This window comes from Schistocerca nitens, chromosome 1, assembly GCF_023898315.1.
Source record: "Schistocerca nitens isolate TAMUIC-IGC-003100 chromosome 1, iqSchNite1.1, whole genome shotgun sequence".
Classification (NCBI taxonomy): Eukaryota; Metazoa; Arthropoda; class Insecta; order Orthoptera; family Acrididae; genus Schistocerca; species Schistocerca nitens.
Window position 1 is genome coordinate 550,587,782 of NC_064614.1, and position 19,976 is coordinate 550,607,757.

A 19,976-nucleotide genomic window follows, 5' to 3' on the forward strand; every position below is an offset into this window, starting at 1 on the left:
ATGACCTTTTTAGCAGTTTGCTCCCATAGGAACTTACCACACATTTTCCAAATACAGAGATATGTAAACAGGCAGAATACGGAGCTGCAATCGCTAACACCTATATCAGAAAACAAGTGTCTGGAGCAGTTGCTAGATCGGTTACTGAGTCGGCGCACGAGCGATGGACAAAGCATCTTCGAGACAGTAATGAAGTGGGAAATTTCCTGTACGACCATTACATGAGTGTGCCGTGAATATCAAGAATTCGGTAAAACATCAAATCTCCAACGTCGCTGTGGCCGGAAAAAGATCCTTCAAGAACGGGAGCAACGACGACTGAAGATAATCGTTAACGTGATAGAAGTGCAACCTTTCCGCAAACTGCTGCAGACTTCAGTGCTTGGCCATCAATAAGTGTCAGCGTGCGAACCATTCAACGAAACATCATCGATATGGGCTTTCGGAGCCAAAGGCCCACTCGTATACCCTTGAAGATTGCGCGACACGAAGCTATATGCCTTGCCTGGGCCCGTCAACACCAACACTGGACTGTCGATGACTGGAAATATGTTGCCTGGTCGGACGAGTCTCGTTTCAAATCGTATCGAGCGGGTGGATGTGTACGGGTATGGAGACAACCTCATGAATCCATTGACCCTGCATGTCAGCTGGGGACTTTTCAAGCTAGTGGAGGCTCTGCAGTGATGTGGGGCGTGTGCAGTTGGGGTGATATGGGACCCCTGACATGTCTAGATACGACTCTGACAGTTGACACGTATGTAAGTATCCTGTCTGATCACCTGCATCTATTCATGTCCATTGTGCAATTCCAGCAGGACAATGCGACATCCTACACGGCCAGAATCGCTACAGAGTGGGTCCAGGAACACTCTCCTGAGTATACACGCTTCTGCTGGCTACCAAAGTCACCAGACATGAACATTATTGAGCATATCTGGGATGCTTTGCAACGTGCTGTTCAGAAGAGATCTCCACCCCCTAGTATTCTTAGGGATTTATGGACAGCCCTGCACCATTCATGGCGTCAGTTCCCTCCAGCACTACTTCTAACATAAGTATAGTCCATGCCACGTCGTCTTGTGGCACTTTTGCGTGCTCATGTTGGTGCAGGTGTACCAGTTTCTTTGGGTCTTTAGTGTATTATACTCATTATTTCCATCTGTTCAGCAGTTGTTATGGGTTTAGAGTACATATATAGTGTTTGACCATCTGTAGTTGGATTGTATTCTGCGTTATTAAAATAGGAGAAAGTATAAGTGGATGTCATCGTTTTTGGGTGATCATAAAATGATTTTTTTAAATATCAGTAGACATAAATCTGTATATATGATATCTAAATTCAGCAGCCCATGAGCCTTTATGTGTTCCTTTGTGTATATAAGGGTTGTGTTTGGTTGTTTGCGTTTTATGTTGATGGAAGGTATCTTACTACGTTGTCATTTGGAGGAAGAAGTGATCCTGCACGCATTTTGTAGAATCTGTGTAGCTCTGTAGAGAGGTCCAAATTACTACTGGGTGGTGTAGAAGCTTGGTAGGATACACAATAAGAGCATAATATATTCTTATACATTTAGCTTAAAATACATATAAAAATACGGGTAAAACACAGAAAAACACGGAAAATTTGGAGAAATATGGAAAATGCTGAAAAAGTGGTAAATATGTCGTAAAAGTATGGATACATAAGGGAAAACAGGATATTCTGTATTTATACGAAGAAAGTAATCGAAATTTGCAACATAAACACTGGATATATAGTAGATGAATGACACAACACATACACTTAGAAAAAAATCAATACACAGAGTAACTGGAATTAGTGGCCGGACTTTTAATTTAGCCAATAGAGAAGGGATGGCACTCTGTGTAAGTGTTGTAACAGCAGAAAAATATTATGTCAAGATGAAACTGCTATATTCTCTTACAAGTGGATTATACTGCATCGGCAGTAGGTATATCAGAAAATATTTAGCAGGGAAGCGCTGGAAACCATTTAGAAGAAACTACGAAAAAACCTATGGAATGCATAGTTACCTTAACACTACGAATTTGCCAATTTTTCCTTCGTATCTGCCAATTTTCCCTATCAGTTTGCCAGTTTGAGGCCTGTCCTGCCAATCTGCCAATTCTGCAGTTTATTCCATCAATTTTATGGCGTAGCATATAAATTTTCCAGTTTTTGTTGCCAATTTTATAGCCTTTCTTACCAATTTCCAGCCAATTTTACAACCTATTCTATCAATTGCCTGTCTATTGTACGGCCTATCCTCCCAATGTGCCAATTCTACATTCTATCCGGCAAAATTTCCTATTTCTGCAGCCTATACCACCAATATATCAATTTTACAACGTATTCTACCAATTTCCAGATTTGGTGTCGCTAAAAAAATCCTATTGAATAAATAGTTATCTTAACACTAACAAAAAACTGGTCACCACACATAGAACTTTTAGATTAGATTAGTTTTTTGTTCCATAGATCCGTGTTGAGGAGATCCTCGTGGATCTGGAACATGTCACTTTTTTTTTTGCTGAAATAACAATACTAATACTATGAATACATACAACACATCATTTGTTTCTATTAAAAAATTCGTCAATGGAGTAGAAGGAGTTGGCCACTAGTAAGTCTTTCAGGCTCCTTTTAAACTGATCTTTATTTGTAACTAAATTTTTTATGTTTGCTGGCAAATTATTGAAGATGATTGTTCCTGAGTAGTGGACCCCCTTTTGAGCTAAAGTAAGTGCTTTTAAGTCCTTGTGCAGATCATTTTTGTTCCTGGTATTGTATGTATGAACTGAGCTGTTTGTTGGAAAAAGAGATATATTATTTAGGACAAATTTCATTAAGGAGTAAATATTCTGAGAGGCAGTAGTTAGTATACCCAGTTCTTTGAAGAGGTTTCTACAAGACGTCCGTGAGTTGACTCCACAAATAATACGTATTACACGCTTTTGGACTCTGAAAACTTTTGTTTGACTTGAAGAGTTACCCCAAAATATTATACCATATGACATTATGGAATGAAAGTAGGCAAAGTATGCAAGCTTTTTCACTTTTATGTCGCCTATGTCTGCTAACACTCGAATTGCAAATACAGATTTGTTAAGGCGTTTCTGCAGTTCTGTGGTGTGCTCCTCCCAACTGAATTTATTATCAAGTTGTAATCCCAGGAATTTAAGACTGTCAACCTCTTCTATCTGCTCTTCTTCGTACTTTATGCATATGCTGGGTGGAAACCTCTTACAGGTTCTGAATTGCATATAGTGAGTCTTTTCAAAGTTTAATGTCAGTGAGTTGGCTTTAAACCATTTATTAATATCCATGAAAATATCATTAGCAGATCTTTCTAGAACTACACTCAACATACTATTTATTGCAATACTTGTGTCATCTGCAAACAAACGAACTCTGCTTCTGGCAGTGTAACTGATGAGAGATCATTAATGTACACAAGAAAAAGCAATGGCCCTAAGATGGATCCTTGTGGGACACCACATGTAATTTCTTCCCATTCTGATGATGACTGATGACTTAATTCACTAGTCCCTTGCACTGACACCCTTTGTTTCCTGTTAGTGAGGTATGACTTGAAATATTTTGCAGCACTGCCCGTGACACCATAGAATTCTAATTTATTTAAAAGGATGTTGTGGTTTACACAATCGAATGCCTTTGACAAATCACAGAAAATACCTGCTGCTTGTAACTTGTTATTTAATGAATTAAGTACATTTTCACTGTAGGTATAAATAGCCTTTTCGGTATCAGAACCCTTCAGAAATCCAAACTGTGTTCTTGATAACATGTTATTTGTGGTCAGATGGTTGAGAAGCTGCCTGTACATTACTTTTTCTAAAATTTTTGAGAATGCTGGTAAAAGTGAAATCGGTCTGTAGTTTGATGGCATCTCTTTATCCCCTTTCTTGAATAGAGGCTTAACATCTGCATATTTCGGCCAGTCAGGAAATGTCCCAGTTATAATTGACTGGTTACACAAGTAAATTAGAATTGTACTAAACTCACAAGAACAAGCCTTACTTAACTTTGTTGATATTTCATCGTAACCACTAGAATGCTTTGTTTTTAAAGATTTTATTATGGAAGTTATTTCTTTTGGTGAAGTGAGTGACATATTCATGTACCTGAAGCTATTTGTAAAGGCTAGTTTCAGATATTCAAGGGCATTATTTAGTGATCCTGACAATCCCATTATATCAGTAACGGATATAAAGTACTTGTTAAATAGATTTGCAACACTATGCCCATCGGTTACTAATGTGTCATCTACCCTTAGTGCTATTTGCTCCTGTTCCTTTCTGGTTCTACCAGTCTCCTCTTTCACTATATCCCATATTGTTTTTATTTTGTTCCCTGACATTGCTATCTTCTTCTCATAGTGTATTTGTTTAGATGTCTGAATTACTTTTTTTAATATTTTACAGTATTCCTTGTATTTAGCTAAATCATCAGCATTGGAGCTATTCTTGGTCGACAGATACATTTTCCTTTTTGTCTTACAGGAAATCTTTATTCCTTGTGTGATCCATGGTTTTATTATAGACTTCTGTTTAATTTGAGTAACTTTTAGAGGAAAGCAGTTTTCAAACATGGTAATGACATTGTTCATGAATGTGTTATATTTTTCATTCATGTCATGAGCACTATAAACATCTTTCCAGTTCATATCTTTGAGCAGTTTTCTAAAACACTCGATTTTTGGTTGATTGACTACTCTCCTGTACTCAGATTTAGCAGTCTTGATAATCTGCTTAGAATTTACATCTAAAACAAGGAGCTGCATGTCATGATCTGATAGTCCATTTATAACAGGTTTTATGACATGATTTTGTTCCTTTGATTTGTCTATAAAAATGTTATCAATGGCTGTCCTTGAGGATTTAGTGATCCTAGTTGGAAAGTTTACAGTGTGAGTTAGATTGAAAGACAACATTGCTAACTGCAGTAAATGTTTACTGGAAGATTGAATTAGAAAATCTGTATTAAAGTCTCCAGCAATCAAAATTTCTTTGTTTCTTACTGTTAAATAACCCAAAAGAGCTTCTAGATGATTTATGAATAGATTATAATTTCCTGCAGGTGCTCGGTAAATAGTTACTTTTACATAGGATCTGTTATGGAACTCTACTTCTGTTGCACATGCTTCTAGATGCTGCTCTAAACAGAATTTATTAATGTCAATGTTCTTGAATTTATGGCAGTTTTTAATAAATGTGGCAACTCCTCCTCCATCCATATCTACTCTGCAGAAGTAGGAAGCTAGCTTAAATCCTGAAATGTCTAACATATTTATACCAGTGGTCACTTGATTTTCAGAGAGGCAGAGCATGTCAATTTTGTTAGATGAATTCATTTCATCGATACAAATGAGTAGTTCATCAACTTTATTTCTGAGTCCCGGAATGTTCTGGTGTAATAAAGATAACTGATACTGCATAGTAATGGGATTATAACTGCTTTGGTGAAGATGAACTGGCAGTTTCTGATTACTTTCAGTTAAATATTGTTTAAATGGAGGCTGTATGCTAAAATCTGACTCCTGTTCATCTGTTTTCTCAAACGGAGTGTGTCTGCCAGTCTCTCTTAAAACTCGTTTTCCATCCCTCTTCCCTATCCTAAAAAAAGGCATCCCTCTGACACCTGTGACCACTGGTATTTCACCACTTGTGACAGTGTCCCCCCTTAAGTTTTCTGCAATCAAGCCAGACAGTTTTCCCTTCCCTTTCCTATTGAGGTGAAGGCCATGCCTAGTGTAGTCCCACCTATCAATAGCATCCACAGGAATCAAACCAATATGGGACTCTATATCCGTCCTAAGCAGCCACTCCAACTCCAAGTTCACCCTCCCTACGGAAGAGTTCAAATGAGGCCGATCATGGCGTCTCAACAGACACAAATCCCACACTCGTATGCTTCGTTGCTGATGCTATCTTCACCAGGTCACTCTCTATGGAATATTCAGAGTCTCTGTCAGTGCTGTTTCCCGGACCACCCACTATAACCACGGCATCCTCCTTCGTGAAATCCTTGCATAAATCACCTACATCCTCTGTTACCTGACCCAGATCTGCACTAGGCTTGAAAAAGTTTGTGACCTGGTACTCTGGACCTAGATTTTCCTGCAATAGTTGGCCAACACCTCTACCATGGGAACTACCTAACAACAGAACTTTCTTTCTCTTTACAAATTTCCCTACCTTTTTCAAGTCCTTGAAAGCTTGTTGTGCCCTTTCTACAGCTTCAGCTACATGAGGCTCATCCGATTCTGACTGAGGCAACAGGTCAAATCTATTTTCAAGATTTATCACAAAGCTGATCTCCTTGGCCTGTTCCCCCTATTACCTGTTGCCACTTCCCACCTCTGTTCACCCTTCTCCCTCTTTAACCTGTCCAGATCCTCCCTTGCCTTGTCTAGGTCAGCTTGAAGAGCTGCTATTTTCCCTTCCTGTTCCAGTATTTTCCTATCTCTACTGCAGATTCTACAATACCACTGGTGAACCTCATTTATGTCCCCATTTCCACGCCACTACATTCACCCCAATGAAAGAAACTACAACACCCATCACACCATACCCCGGAACTAACGATCCTACGGCGTATCACACACTTCTCACTCATGGCAAAAACAGAAATCGTATAAACTGATTTAAGTACTGGTTCAAAAAATGGTTCAAATGGCTCTGAGCACTATGGGACTTAACATCTATGGTCATCAGTCCCCTAGAACTTAGAACTACTTAAACCTAACTAACCTAAGGACATCACACAACACCCAGCCACCACGAGGCAGAGAAAATCCCTGACCCTGCCGGGAATCGAACCCGGCAACCCGGGCGTGGGAAGCGAGAACGCTACCGCACGACCACGAGATGCGGGCATTTAAGTACTGGCTAATACGTAAACAAAGGACCCTAGAAACTATTCAGGCAGATATAAATAAGTTGAAAGAGTAATGAATAAAAAACACTGGTGATTACATATAAGTTTAAGTCACTGTTTACTTACGATACGCGCACGTGAAATTAAACCTAAAGTCTGTGCTATAGGCGCAAGACGGAAAATAAACTTCTTACCCCGTTTAATCTTATTTAACACTTCACTAACACTTCCACTAATGTAACAACCCTTATAATATATTTATACCAACTGGAAACGTTTACCTATAAGTTTAATTCACTGCTTACGATTCGCGCGCGTGAAATTAGGCCTAGGATTCGTGCTATAGTCGCGAGAAGAAAAATACGCTTCTTACACCGTTTAATCTTATTTTATACTTCACTAACACTTCCACTAATTTAACAACACTTATATTATATTTATAACACCTGCAGACGTTTAAAAATAGCTTAATAACAACGCTTTTTATAATTATTTAGTGCAGCAAATACTCGAAGAGTCCGCGTCGGCGCAGTGTTGAACTGGTAGACAGTATCGATGTTCGACGGTAACGGCATTCCTTCTTAGGGTTAAAAACATCCTTTCATTCCCCGTAAGAGTGCTACTGATAATACATTTAGGTCTGTCTACACAGTTCTGTATCATCGTCTGTTAACAAGGGTACTGGGATGTGAGAATAGTGCAGCATCCAAAGTGGCTTTCAACCCGGTAACCTTCCCTACCACCCTAGGCCGATACAGGCTATTATGATTGCTAGATAGCTGCATGTATATGAACCCAACAGCTCACACAGTCATCAGTGCATTGTTGCTATTCACGAGAACGTTTCAATTTGACTGACCGTACTTTGCAGCGTGTCAGTGTCGGTATTTCGTCAGACATCGAGTTCGAGATGCTAACTGAGATAGAGAATGCATTGCTTTGTAGGAAGGTACAACTGATTCAGATAGAGTGGAAGCACTTGTGTGACTGACTATCGTATATCAAGAGCCAGTTAACCAACGAGCAGAAACCAGGCCAAATCAAGCAGCAACGTCAGTCAACACCAGCAACAGCAGCAGCAGCCGTCTTTGTGCCGCGACAGTAAGCGTTTTCAGCGGCGCAGCATTAAATTGTAGCATAGGGTCAACGACGAATAGGATGCTGTCAAAACAACAGAGTGTCACAAACATCCAGGCATTACTTATGTGATAGTTTTCGCTGCTTATCATATATATCAAGTAATTGAAAATGTGAACACTGTGTTCAATGACATTTTGAGAGGTATAATGAAATATCCCCTGTGCGTTAGTCCCGAGTTGGGCGACTTTATGGATGCATACAGGCAAGATCACGTACATGCTGAGGTTAACATGTGAAACAAAACATTATTTGGCAAACATTGTCTTATGGCAAACGGTTTCCAAGCAAGAAAAATGAGCATATTTAGAAGTCTGTACACATGAAAAAATGTAATAAATTATTAATTTTTAAAAGATATCATACATGTATAATTTCCTACCCTAAAGAACATTGTTCATAATTATGGAATGGATCGTTCGAATTTCACCCTGTGGAGGGCTGACTAAATGTATTAAATGGTAGCAGCGTGAAAGGAAGGACAGGGTGTGATATAGTTTTCACCACAAAACCGTCAAACAAGGATATTACTGCAATGTTATTGAGTCTACAAGCAATATTATTCATAGATCTTAAGAAAAAGAGCCAGTGTGTAGAACATGCTTAAATCACTCCCTATTAAATGTTCTCTATAGCAGTATAAAAAAAAAATACATATGACACCACCGGGGTAGCGAGTGGCAGTATACATACACTCGCAAGCGTCACGTGCGCAGTAGCTGTTTAACAGATTGCCAACATCTTATTGTATGTGTTCCCGTGGTACCGTGACATATGGCAGTGCACACTAGTTTACATAGGATGAATTTAAGATTACGTTCCGGTACCCATCTTATAAAACAAAGCCGGCCGCGGTGGTCTAGCGGTTCTAGGCGCGCAGTCCGGAACCGCGCGACTGCTACGGTCGCAGGTTCGAATCCTGCCTCGGGCATGGATGTGTGTGATGTCCTTAGGTTAGTTAGGTTTAAGTAGTTCTAAGTTCTAGGGGACTGATGACCACAGATGTTAAGTCCCATAGTGCTCAGAACCATTTGAACCATTTTTTTTTATAAAACAAAACAAAAAAAAAAAACAAAAAATACCCCGATACACATGTTCCTGAATAAAGAGTTTGGTATTAAGCTCTGTTAACATACATCCATTTCCACGAAAACATAATAATAATATGCATGATGTAATTTACCACATGTTGCAACTTATAAAAATAACAATTAATGAAAACGTTTTTAATTTCATCCCATATATTATATACACATTCAATGTTCTGACATAGCGACTACACTTATTACATACATTGCACTTTAAAACACACTTATTCTCCTTCTTTAAAGTCAGTATCGCCATTTGACTGTTTTTTATTTGCAGTGTTACATTTACACTTACGAAATCATGATTTCGGCTCCAAAGTGCCATTATCAAGTGTTTTAAGTGTTATACAGTGCCTAAGATGGAATACTGTCGTATTTAAAATACACTATTAGACACATTGTCTATGAATCAATATTTCTGGTAAAGCCTACTGCTTTGTTTCATCACTGAGTATACCATCTTGACTGTGGCCCCGCATTATGAAAAAATTGTTATTCTTCTTCGTTCCACATCGACCACATTCGCTGTACAACAGTATTCCGCAATTGCTTTTTGTATGCTTTGAATTCCACATGTATTCCATTCAAACCTATTGGTGTAGGTGGAGCATCTTGCATTGAACTTCCACTCCATGTGCTTATACAGTTACCGACTGAGTTGGTCTGTCCACTGCAACACATATCACACCCTGCAAACAACGAATGTTCACAATGCCACATCGTTGCTGGAAATATTCTCGGTATTTAAAGAAATGTGGAATATATAATTTTTGAGGTTGCCTGCATACTGTTGGTTTGTCTGCACGTTGGTCTTCATCTATTGTGAAGGGTTACGTGTAGGCTTCCAACATTTCCCGCTTTTAATTTGTTTTAAGTAAAATGCTTGTCTATCCTATTCCCATCCTCCGCCGGTAGGAGTAATTGTTTTACAATAAAAATAATTGTGTTGTGACTGGATTTGTTTTTCATCGTTTATTTACTAGTATACCAGGGATAGTATTAAAGCGAAGTCACACACTCATATTGTAGGGATAATGAATACTTAGTACGTATTTGTTGCATTGTGGTACTTGTTTCACATGGGATAGGCGCGTATTCGTTACTGCCATTTCACAGAGCATACCATAGTGTCATTAGTTTATAGAATTTAACCACACACTGTAGTGTCGATGTGTGTTGCCTCGTACATTAAGATAACATGCACTGCCATTTCTCCAGCAATCCAACTCCATATTAGCAGAGAATACTGAAGACTGCAAGTGAGTATCGCGGTATAAACACTGATTACATATTGATGACAGCAATTATCTCTCGAGCCTTACAAACAGCAATGTATGTTTATAAGTTGCTAACATGTTCAAAACGCTACTTCCGGTTACGAGTGTTAAAATTAGAATACATAATGACACACTTGATAAAAATCGCAATAGGTGACTGGAGGATACTATCTTGTTGCGAACAATTCGCCGAGAGGACTAACATTTTCTAACATTTTGTCGACTATGTGACAATATTATATTTACTTATACATGAAATGCAAGTATTTGGGAGAGAATCGAACAAAAATGTAAATATTGAAATTGCCAGTCCAGTATAAGTGCTTAGTGGTTCTTTATGATCTTTTTTTCTAAATATGTCGAACTGTATGCTACGAAGACGACAGCAGCGCCTGTCATCGTCAGAAGAATTCTTAGGGATTACATTGCATTTCTAACAGATATTACTCCAAACTTTAAATGCAAGAAATGGAAAGGTTTTCTGCGCGATTGTAACAGCAAGCATATTCTGATATCAAAATCTCATCCACAAAGTAAGCCAAATGAACGTATTTTCTGAAAATTTAATCGTTTTGTATGCAACGTATACGTTGAGCAGACTTTACTGCACTATTTGAACACATACACTACTGGCCATTAAAATTGCTACACCAAGAAGAAATGCAGATGATAAACGGGTATTCATTGGACAAATATGTTATACTAGAACTGACATGTGATTACATTTTGACGCAATTTGGGTGCATAGATCCTGGGCATTGTCTTGATACGCCTGGGCATTGAGTCAAACAGAGCTTGGATGGCGTGTACAGATACAGCTGCCCATGCAGCTTCAACACGATACCACAGTTCATCAAGAGTAGTGACTGGCGTATTGTGACGAGCCAGTTCCTCGGCCACCATTGACCAGCCGTTTTCAGTTTGTGAGAGATCTGGAGAATGTGCTGGCCAGGGCAGCAGTCGAACATTTTCTGTATCCAGAAAGGCCCTAGAGGACCTGCAACATACGGTCGTGCATTATCCTGCTGAAATGTAGGGTTTCACAGGGATCGAATTAAGGGTATAGCCACGGATCGTAACACATCTGATATGTAACGTTCACTGTTCAAAGTGCTGTCAATGTGAACAAGAGGTGACTGAGACGTGTAACCAATGGCACCTCATACCATCACGTCGGGTGATACGCCAGTATGGCAATGACGAATACACGCTTCCCATTTGCGTTCACCGCGATGTCGCCAAACACGGATGCGACCATGATGATGCTGTAAACAGAACCCCTGGATTCATCCGAAAAAATGACGTTTTGCCATTCGTGCACCCAGCTTCGTCGTTGAGTACACCATCGCAGGCGCTCCTGTCTGTGATGCAGCTTCAAGGGTAACAGCAGCCATGTTCTCCGAGCTGATAGTCCATGCTGCTGCAAACGTCGTCGAACTATACGTGCAAATGGTTGTTGTCTTGCAAACGTCCCCATCTGTTGGCTCAGGGATCGAGACATGGCTGCACGATCCGTTACAGCTATGCGGATAAGATGCCTGTCATCTCCACTGCTAGCGGTACGAGGCCGTTGGGATCCAGCACGGCGTTCCGTATTACCCTACTGAACCCACCGATTCCATATGCTGCTAACAGTCATTGGATCTCCATCAACGCTAGCAGCAATGTCGCGATACGATAAACTGCAATCGCGATAGGCTACAGTCCGACCTTTATCAAAGTCGAAAACGTGATGGTACGCGTTTCTCCTCCTTACACGAGGCATCACGCAACGTTTCACCAGGCAACGCCGGTCAACTGGTGTTTGTGTACGAGAAATCGGTTGGAAACTTTCCTCATGTCAGCACGTTGTAGGTGTCACCACCGCCGCCAACCTTGTGTGAATGCTCTGAAAAGCTAATCATTTGCATATCACAGCATCTTCTTCTTGTCGGTTAAATTTCGCGTCTGTAGGACGTCATCTTCGTGGTGTAGCAATTTTAATGGCCAGTAGTGTAGTAAACAACTGGCCTATTTACATAACATCTTGTACACCCTCGTATCTCTTAGTGGACAGTAAAGAATTAAACGGTTAGCTAAACACACTTCCACAGCTGCCTAAAGAAGATGCTACAACCCCCTCCCCCCTCCCCAGCTGCCTGGCACTCTTTATCCCTTGCCTGTGCCTGCTGCCACTCTTCAACGCCCTTCCCTAGCATACTTAACATTGCTACGCTGCGGTTTAACGAATCTGCATTTGCGTGTGATCTCCCTGGCTTGTGGATTGCCTCGTGCTCGAATTCACTAAGCTTAAGTGCCACCGAGTTAATCTACGAGTACTAGATGGATCTTTGAAACCAAGCAACCATTTCAATGTGGCATGATCTGTCACGATCATAAACTTTCTACCATACAGGTAATACCAAAAATATGTAATACCGTATATGACCGTCAACATCTCTTTCTCCGTTATTGAATAGTTACGCTCGGCCATGTTTAAGTGCCTTGAAGCGTAAGCTACCGGATGTTCCCTGAACATCTACGATCTGTCTCAAAACACAACCTCATTTGAAACAATACACGAAAGGATAAACTCTTTCTCGAAATACTGGATCTGAAACTAATATTTCTTTCAGTTTTTCAAATGCTTCCTGATACTCCTGCGACCAACAGAATTTCGTCCCCTTCTTCAGCAGCTTGTTCAGTGGTCCGGCTGTTTTCGCAAAGTCTATCGCGAACCGTCTATAATAATTACAGAGGTCAATGAACGACTGTACCTGCTTAGTTATTTGACATATCGGATAATTTTGAATTGCATCTGTAAGACGAGGTTCAGTCTGTACGCCACGCTCACTAATCACGTGCCCCAAACAGTTTACTTGAGTTTGCGCAAAATGAACTTTACGTTAAATGTGCCTATCGTAATGTACCACAGACACCATCCAAATGTCTCACAGGCTCCAGTAAATTCTTTGAACAGACAATTATATCATCGGGATAGACTACCCCAACTAACAAACGCTGAAATGTTGCCAGTGCATTCTTCAGCCCAAGTGGCCTGCATTTGAAATGAAAATCCGCTGCTGGAACGGTAAACACTGTTTCCAGCCTATCTTCAAGTGCCACCAGCAGCACAGTCGTCCGTCACTGGTAGCTGAGTGGTCTGCGCGACGGAATGTCATTTCTAACGGCCCGGGTTCGATTCCCGGCTGGGTCGGGGATTTTCTCCGCTCAGGGACTGGGTGTTGTGTTGTCCTAATCATCAACATTTCATCCCCATCGAACGCAAGTCGCCAAAGTGGCGTCAAATAGAAAGACTTGCACCCGGCGAACGGTCTACTCTCCAGGAGACCCTAGCCACACGACATTTCCATTTACCAGCACAGTCTACCCAGCAACACCCTTGCAAGTATTTCTGACCATCGTGTATATGAATTACTTTTTCTTTTAAATTGTAGTACCACGACATGTCGAATATCATAGTAGAAGTTATCTGTTGTTGTTGTTTTGGTCTGAAATGTGAAGACAGGTTTGATGCAGCTCTCCATGCTGCTCTATCCCGTGCAAGGCCCTTCGTCTTCAAATAACTACTGGAACATACAGCCTTCTGATAGTGCTTATCGTACTCATGTCTTGGTCTCTCACTACGATTTTTTACCACCCACACTTCCCCATAATACTAAATTAGTGATCCCTTTATGCCTCAGAATGTGTCCTACCAAGCGCTCCCTTCTTCTAACCATGTTGCAACACAAATTTCTTTTCTCCCAATTCTATTCAGTACCTCCTCATTAGTTACGTGATCTATCAAACTAATCTTCCTCTCAAGAGATTGTCCATTCCGTTCAACTGTCTTACTAGTCCTTTGCTGTTTCTGACAGAACTATAATGTCATCGGCAAACCTCAAAGTTTTCATTTCTTCTCCCTAAACATTAATTCCTACTCCAGTTTTTCCTTTGGTTTCCTTTCCTGCTTACTCAATGTAGAGATTGAATAACATCGAGGGTAGACTACAACGCTTTCGCCCTCCCTTCTCAACCACTGCTTCCTCTTCAGCCCCCTCGACTCTTATAAATGCTGTCTGGTTTCCGTACAAGTTGTAAAAAGCCTTTCACTCCCTCTATTTTATCCCTGCATCTCCAGTATTTCGAAGAGAGTGCCAAGTCATCATTGTCAAAAACTTTCTCCTAGTCGAAAAATGTTATAAACGTATATCTGCGTTTGCTTACACTATTTTCTAACATCAGTCGTAGGGACAGTATTGCCTCGCATGGTGTTCCACGGGTAAATAAAACTGTTATTGCTACTGCCATTGAACCTCTCTGTGATGCACAATACCTCTCTTGTAGCGTCTACCACTGGAGTTTGTTATGCATCTTCGAAAGACACTCGCGCCGAGTAGACGAGCGTGTGCCGAAGTGCTCCACGCTCCGTTCGATCTTCTAATTTTCGATTTGATGAAATGATGTAGTTGCGAGACCGATGAGCGGCACTCAAGAATCTGCCTTACAAATGCTTTGTTTACCAATCATAATCCTCCGCATATGCTCCTGTAATTCTCTAAATTCTTCTGGCGTTGAAAGGATTATGTTGGATTCCTTTCATGTTAATTTGTTAAATCTGTTGTCATTTACGGCATACATTCCACTTCTAAATTTACTGTGGTGTTTCTGACTCTATCTGGGAGGAGACTAAGCAGTGGAACGTGTTACGTTTACACATAAACAAAAACGATCTGTCACACTACTACAATTTAAAACACAGTTTACATGTAATTCATGTCACACAGTCGCAATGGAACCTACACCCGCTTTCTTTTATGTAGTGTATATGATATGATACTGTCATCTCCCTTCCCTCCTGTGTGAAAGGATGAATGAGCAAATGTATTTTTTGTTGCATGCTTGATGGTAGCAGACAAGCCTGTCTGCTAGAGAACAGTAGGACTAACGTCGGAACAGGTAGCTACGCTTTGTAAAAGTAAAGAGGTTTCTATTCTTGGTATGGTCCTGTCCGTCCCTTGTCATGTTGGTATAGGAAGCTGCCTCTCTGGTCACTTCCGATTGTGTCTGTGAGGCACCCTCGGTAGGGGCTCACGCCAGGCTGTCCATGGCGAGTGTCTGAAGTGGTAAGATCCCTGGCTAAGCGCGTCTCTGCTAAGTCTGTAGGACAATGGATTTGTTAACTTCAGCCTAACTGAAAATTTAATCACCTTTGTTTCAGGTTTATATCTAAAATATGTTATCTTAAATTGCAACGCAGTGTAATTCGAGTGTGAAGTTCAGAATATCTTCCAGTAGTTGCTTTGTCACTACTTTGTGAGCAAAGTGGAACCACATCTTGATGATCCGTAACCCTAACTAAGATCATCAATCTTAAATGTGAATGTGTGTGACATTATAACGTCTCGTCTTGACAATATTTTTTCAATATAGAAACTTTTCTTTACGTTCAACCCGCGTGGGGTGTACTTTGTGAGACCAGTACCACGTGCTTATATAATTGTTTGACCCATCAGGTTAATAGTATGACGATAGTAACTAGTTCAAGGTTTTTCTTTTGTAAATTGCGTTTCGATGTAATTTATTTTAATCATCAAAATTATTGTGGAGTTACACTCTTTGTGTAAACCAAGTTGACCATGTGAAGCATGTGGTGTAATCATCAAAGTAGCCCTCAGCTATTCTTTTCGAGAGGATTTCACACACAATTAGTATGAATTTAGTATATCAGTGTGTGGTAATTTCGTGACGGACAGGATTGCACTACGACTCTAACTTCTTTGGGTAAAAATTGAATCGGTTGGTTGTGGTTAATTTCCTCTTGCATATGTTTCAACGTTCTTCGTGTGTTATTTTATGAATGCAGTGTTGTATGGAGTCTCCCAATCTTGGCTCAATATTTGATGTGTTCCGTAAGGTTACAAACTCTTCATTTTCACAATCCTAAATGAGGCACCAGTTCAGTTATGATATATGTAAGATGCCTATTGAAAGATTACAATTAATGTTAGTCTGGTTGGCAATGTGGTAAACTAGACTGGATTCCTGGTAAAAAAAAAAAAAACAGTTGCGCAGTAATCCAAGGCTAACTTCCCCAGGTAGCCCACAGCTTTTAACCCGCTTTTATTATTTTGAATGCATCAACTTTACAGCGTTGCACGAACTTTGCTGCTGGAGAGGTGTGAGGAGTGTCGGACGGACTCACCTGAAGAGGCAGTGGAAGACGAATATGCCCGTTGTGACTGAGGTGCCGAAGCAGAGGGAGCGCAGTAAAGCGCGCAGCGCCGACGCCAGGCTCGGCCGCCAGCCGCCGACCGCGACCTGCGCCTGCAACACACCGCGACTCACACGTCACGCACACGTCGCGAGCGGCTGCCAGAGACACCACTGTCGCGCCACTGGTGGACGACAACAGCGAGCCGGCACACTCGGTGCAGCATCATGTGATTACAAGAGTCGTCACTCCCCCCTCCCTCCAAGCCCCAAGCACGACACTAATTTAAAATGGAAGGAAAGAAGGAAGCGTTTGACTCAGTGCCCCACTGCAGACTCCTAAGGTACGAGCATATGGGATTGGTTCCCAAATATGTGAGTGGCTCGAAGACTTCTTAAGTAGTAGAACCCAGTACGTTGTCCTCGATGGTGAGTGTTCATCGGAGGTGAGGGTATCATCTGGAGTGCCCCAAGGAAGTGTGGTAGGTCCGCTGTTGGTTTCTATCTACATAAATGATCTTTTGGGTAGGGTGGATAGCAATGTGCGGCTGTTTGCTGATGATGCTGTGATGTACGGGAAGGTGTCGCCGTTGAGTGACTGTAGGAGGATACAAGATGACTTGGACAGGATTTTTGATTGGCGTAAAGAATGGCAGCTAACTCTAAATACTGATAAATGTAAATTAATGCGGATAAATAGGAAAAAGAGTCTCGTAATGTTTGAATACTCCATTAGTAGTGTAACGCTTGACACAGTCACGTCGATTAAATATTTGGGCGTAACATTGCAGAGCGATATGAAGTGGGACAAGCATGTAAAGGCAGTTGTGGGGAAGGCGGATAGTCGTCTTCGGTTCATTGGTAGAATTTTGGGAAGATGTGGTTCATCTGTAAAGGAGACCGCTTATAAAACACTAATACGACCTATTCTTGAGTACTGCTCGGGCGTTTGGGATCCCTATCAGGTCGCATTGAGGGAGGACATAGAAGCAATTCAGAGGCGGGCTGCTAGATTTGTTACTGGTAGGTTTGACCATCACGCGAGTGTTACGGAAATGCTTCAGGAACTCGGGTGGGAGTCTCTGGAGGAAAGGAGGCGTTCTTTTCGTGAATCGCTACTGAGGAAATTTAGAGAACCAGCATTTGAGGCTGACTGCAGTACAATTTTACTGCCGCCAACTTATATTTCGCGGAAAGACCAAAAAGATAAGATAAGAGAGATTAGGTCTCGTACAGAGGCATATAGGCAGTCATTTTTCCCTCGTTCTATTTGGGAGTGGAACAGGGAGAGAAGATGCTAGTTGTGGTACGAGGTACCCTCCGCCACGCACCGTATGGTGGATTGCGGAGTATGTATGTAGATGTAGATGTAGATGAAGGAAGATTAAGCTTTAACGGCTAGCCACTGATGAGATTATTAGAAACAAATACAAGCTAGAATTTGGAAAGATTGGGCAAGAAATTCGTCCTTGTTCTTCATAAAAGAGTTACTTGTAGAATAAAAATCCGCTTCAGTTGCCAGTAATTTCTTAACTTATTGCACGGCCAGTTTCGAAGCATAGAGATTCAACTTCAAGTGAAAAATACGTAATTATGGGAAGATAAATGTGTGGTACTCGGGCCAGTCAGTCCTGGGGGCAGATTCACATAAAAATACCCACGAGAGCGTACGACGAGCAACTAGAACACAAACAGCTCAGAAGCCAGGTGACCGCTGCTTCTGGGCCGTCTGCACTGGTCCCTTCCGTATCACGCTGTCAAGGCCTCTGTGATCAGCTGGCATCTGGGCCGTCTGCAGTAGACACTCCCATGTCGTGCTGTTTAGGCCGCCATGGTCAGATGGCTTCTGGGCTGTCTGCACTAGTCGCTTCCCTCTTGTGTTGTCCAGCGGGCGCTTTAGTTGCTAGCCCTATGCTCCCATGCAACTATTTGACATGCGTGTGACCTCCCAGGACTGACTGGCCTGACAGTCACTGGTTTATGTTCCCATAATTATACGGTGCCACCTGAAGATGAAGATTTATGCTCGAAACGGGCTGTTCAATAAATTTAGAAATTACTGGCAAATTAAATCGATTTTTATATGATAAATACGTTTTTCATTTGCCGATGTTTACTGGATGAAACATTTTCTTCCAAAAGGAACTATCCCCAGTCTTTGTCGTAGTTGGTTCAGGGCAGCCATGGAAAGCCTAAATCTGTCTCACCGAGTGGGGATTTCAACTGTTTTCCTCCTGAATGTGAGTCCAGTGTCTTTCTTACCACTGTTCCACCTCGATCGATGATGTCAGTACAGAGTAGGTAAATCGTTGACTGCAGTTAATGACCAGTCTTTGGTCTTCATAGATCTCAAGAAAGCATATGACACAATGCCACTAAAGATTTCCCTCGAGGTTCTGTGGTTAGGGAAATTTCAAAACAATTATGTAAGAAGTATCATGAATGTAAAACTCGGCATAATATGTCATTAAAATGGGGAAAGAAGTTTCTAATTCCCTCACAATAACTGAAGGGCTGAAACGAGGGTGCTTCTGTTGCCCACACTCTTTATGATGTATGTCGGCATAAAGCATTGGATCTCGGGTGTAGGAAATGCATGTACTTTGGAACCTGATGATCAGGTCGTTGAAGCAAACAATTAAGAGGATACAACTTCAAAGTTGTTGGATGAATATAAAAAGTCGGTGTTTAAAATTAATTTTGAGAAGACGAAATATCTACGTTGCAGAGAAGAGAGCAGTCGCTTGTACTTGGGCACTTATCAAATTAAAGTGCGTACACTCTTTAAGTATGTAGATAGTATCTTGCCACTTGATAGAAGATGTGACAGAGTTATCCATCACCAGATAAGCAAGAGAAAGGCGGATATCAAAAAATTAAATCCCAGACTTTGGCCTTTAAAATTGAGCTCAAAAGTTCAAATGCAATTATACAAATCCATCATGGAACAGGTAACAAGTTGTGTGAGTGAGTGCTGGAAACTCGCAGAAGGAAATAAAAGGGACGTAGAGATTTAGAAATGCACTTCTTGAGCAGAGGATGTAGCATTTCCCGACTTGACCCCTTAAGAAATGAGAAAATATGGGACGCCGGGCCATGACAGTGAAATGAAATGATCGTATGGCACTGAGGGCTGGACGTCCCCATGGGGGAACTTCGGCAGCCGAGCTGCAAGGCTTTTCCTTTGACGTCACATTGCGTGACTTGATTGTCGATGATGATGAAATGATGCTGAGGACAACACAGCACCAAAACCGCGAGTGGAGATAATTTCTGGACTGGGAATCGAAACTGCGCCCACTGCATGGCAGTCAGATGTAATGACCACCTTATTTTTTTTTTTTTTGTAGGAACAGACCAGTGGAGGCTCGAAAG

General features: G+C 41.2%; 1 protein-coding gene across 1 annotated transcript in view; it reads right to left on the bottom strand.

Moving 5' to 3' along the window:
* The window catches only part of LOC126254329 (uncharacterized), a 182,448-nt gene that overhangs the window by 94,483 nt on the left and 67,989 nt on the right, over positions 1 to 19,976 (bottom strand). The window contains exon 2 of the mRNA XM_049955303.1: positions 16,594 to 16,715. Within this exon, the coding sequence (XP_049811260.1) occupies positions 16,594 to 16,715 (122 nt within the window). The remainder of the gene's footprint in view (positions 1 to 16,593; positions 16,716 to 19,976) is intronic.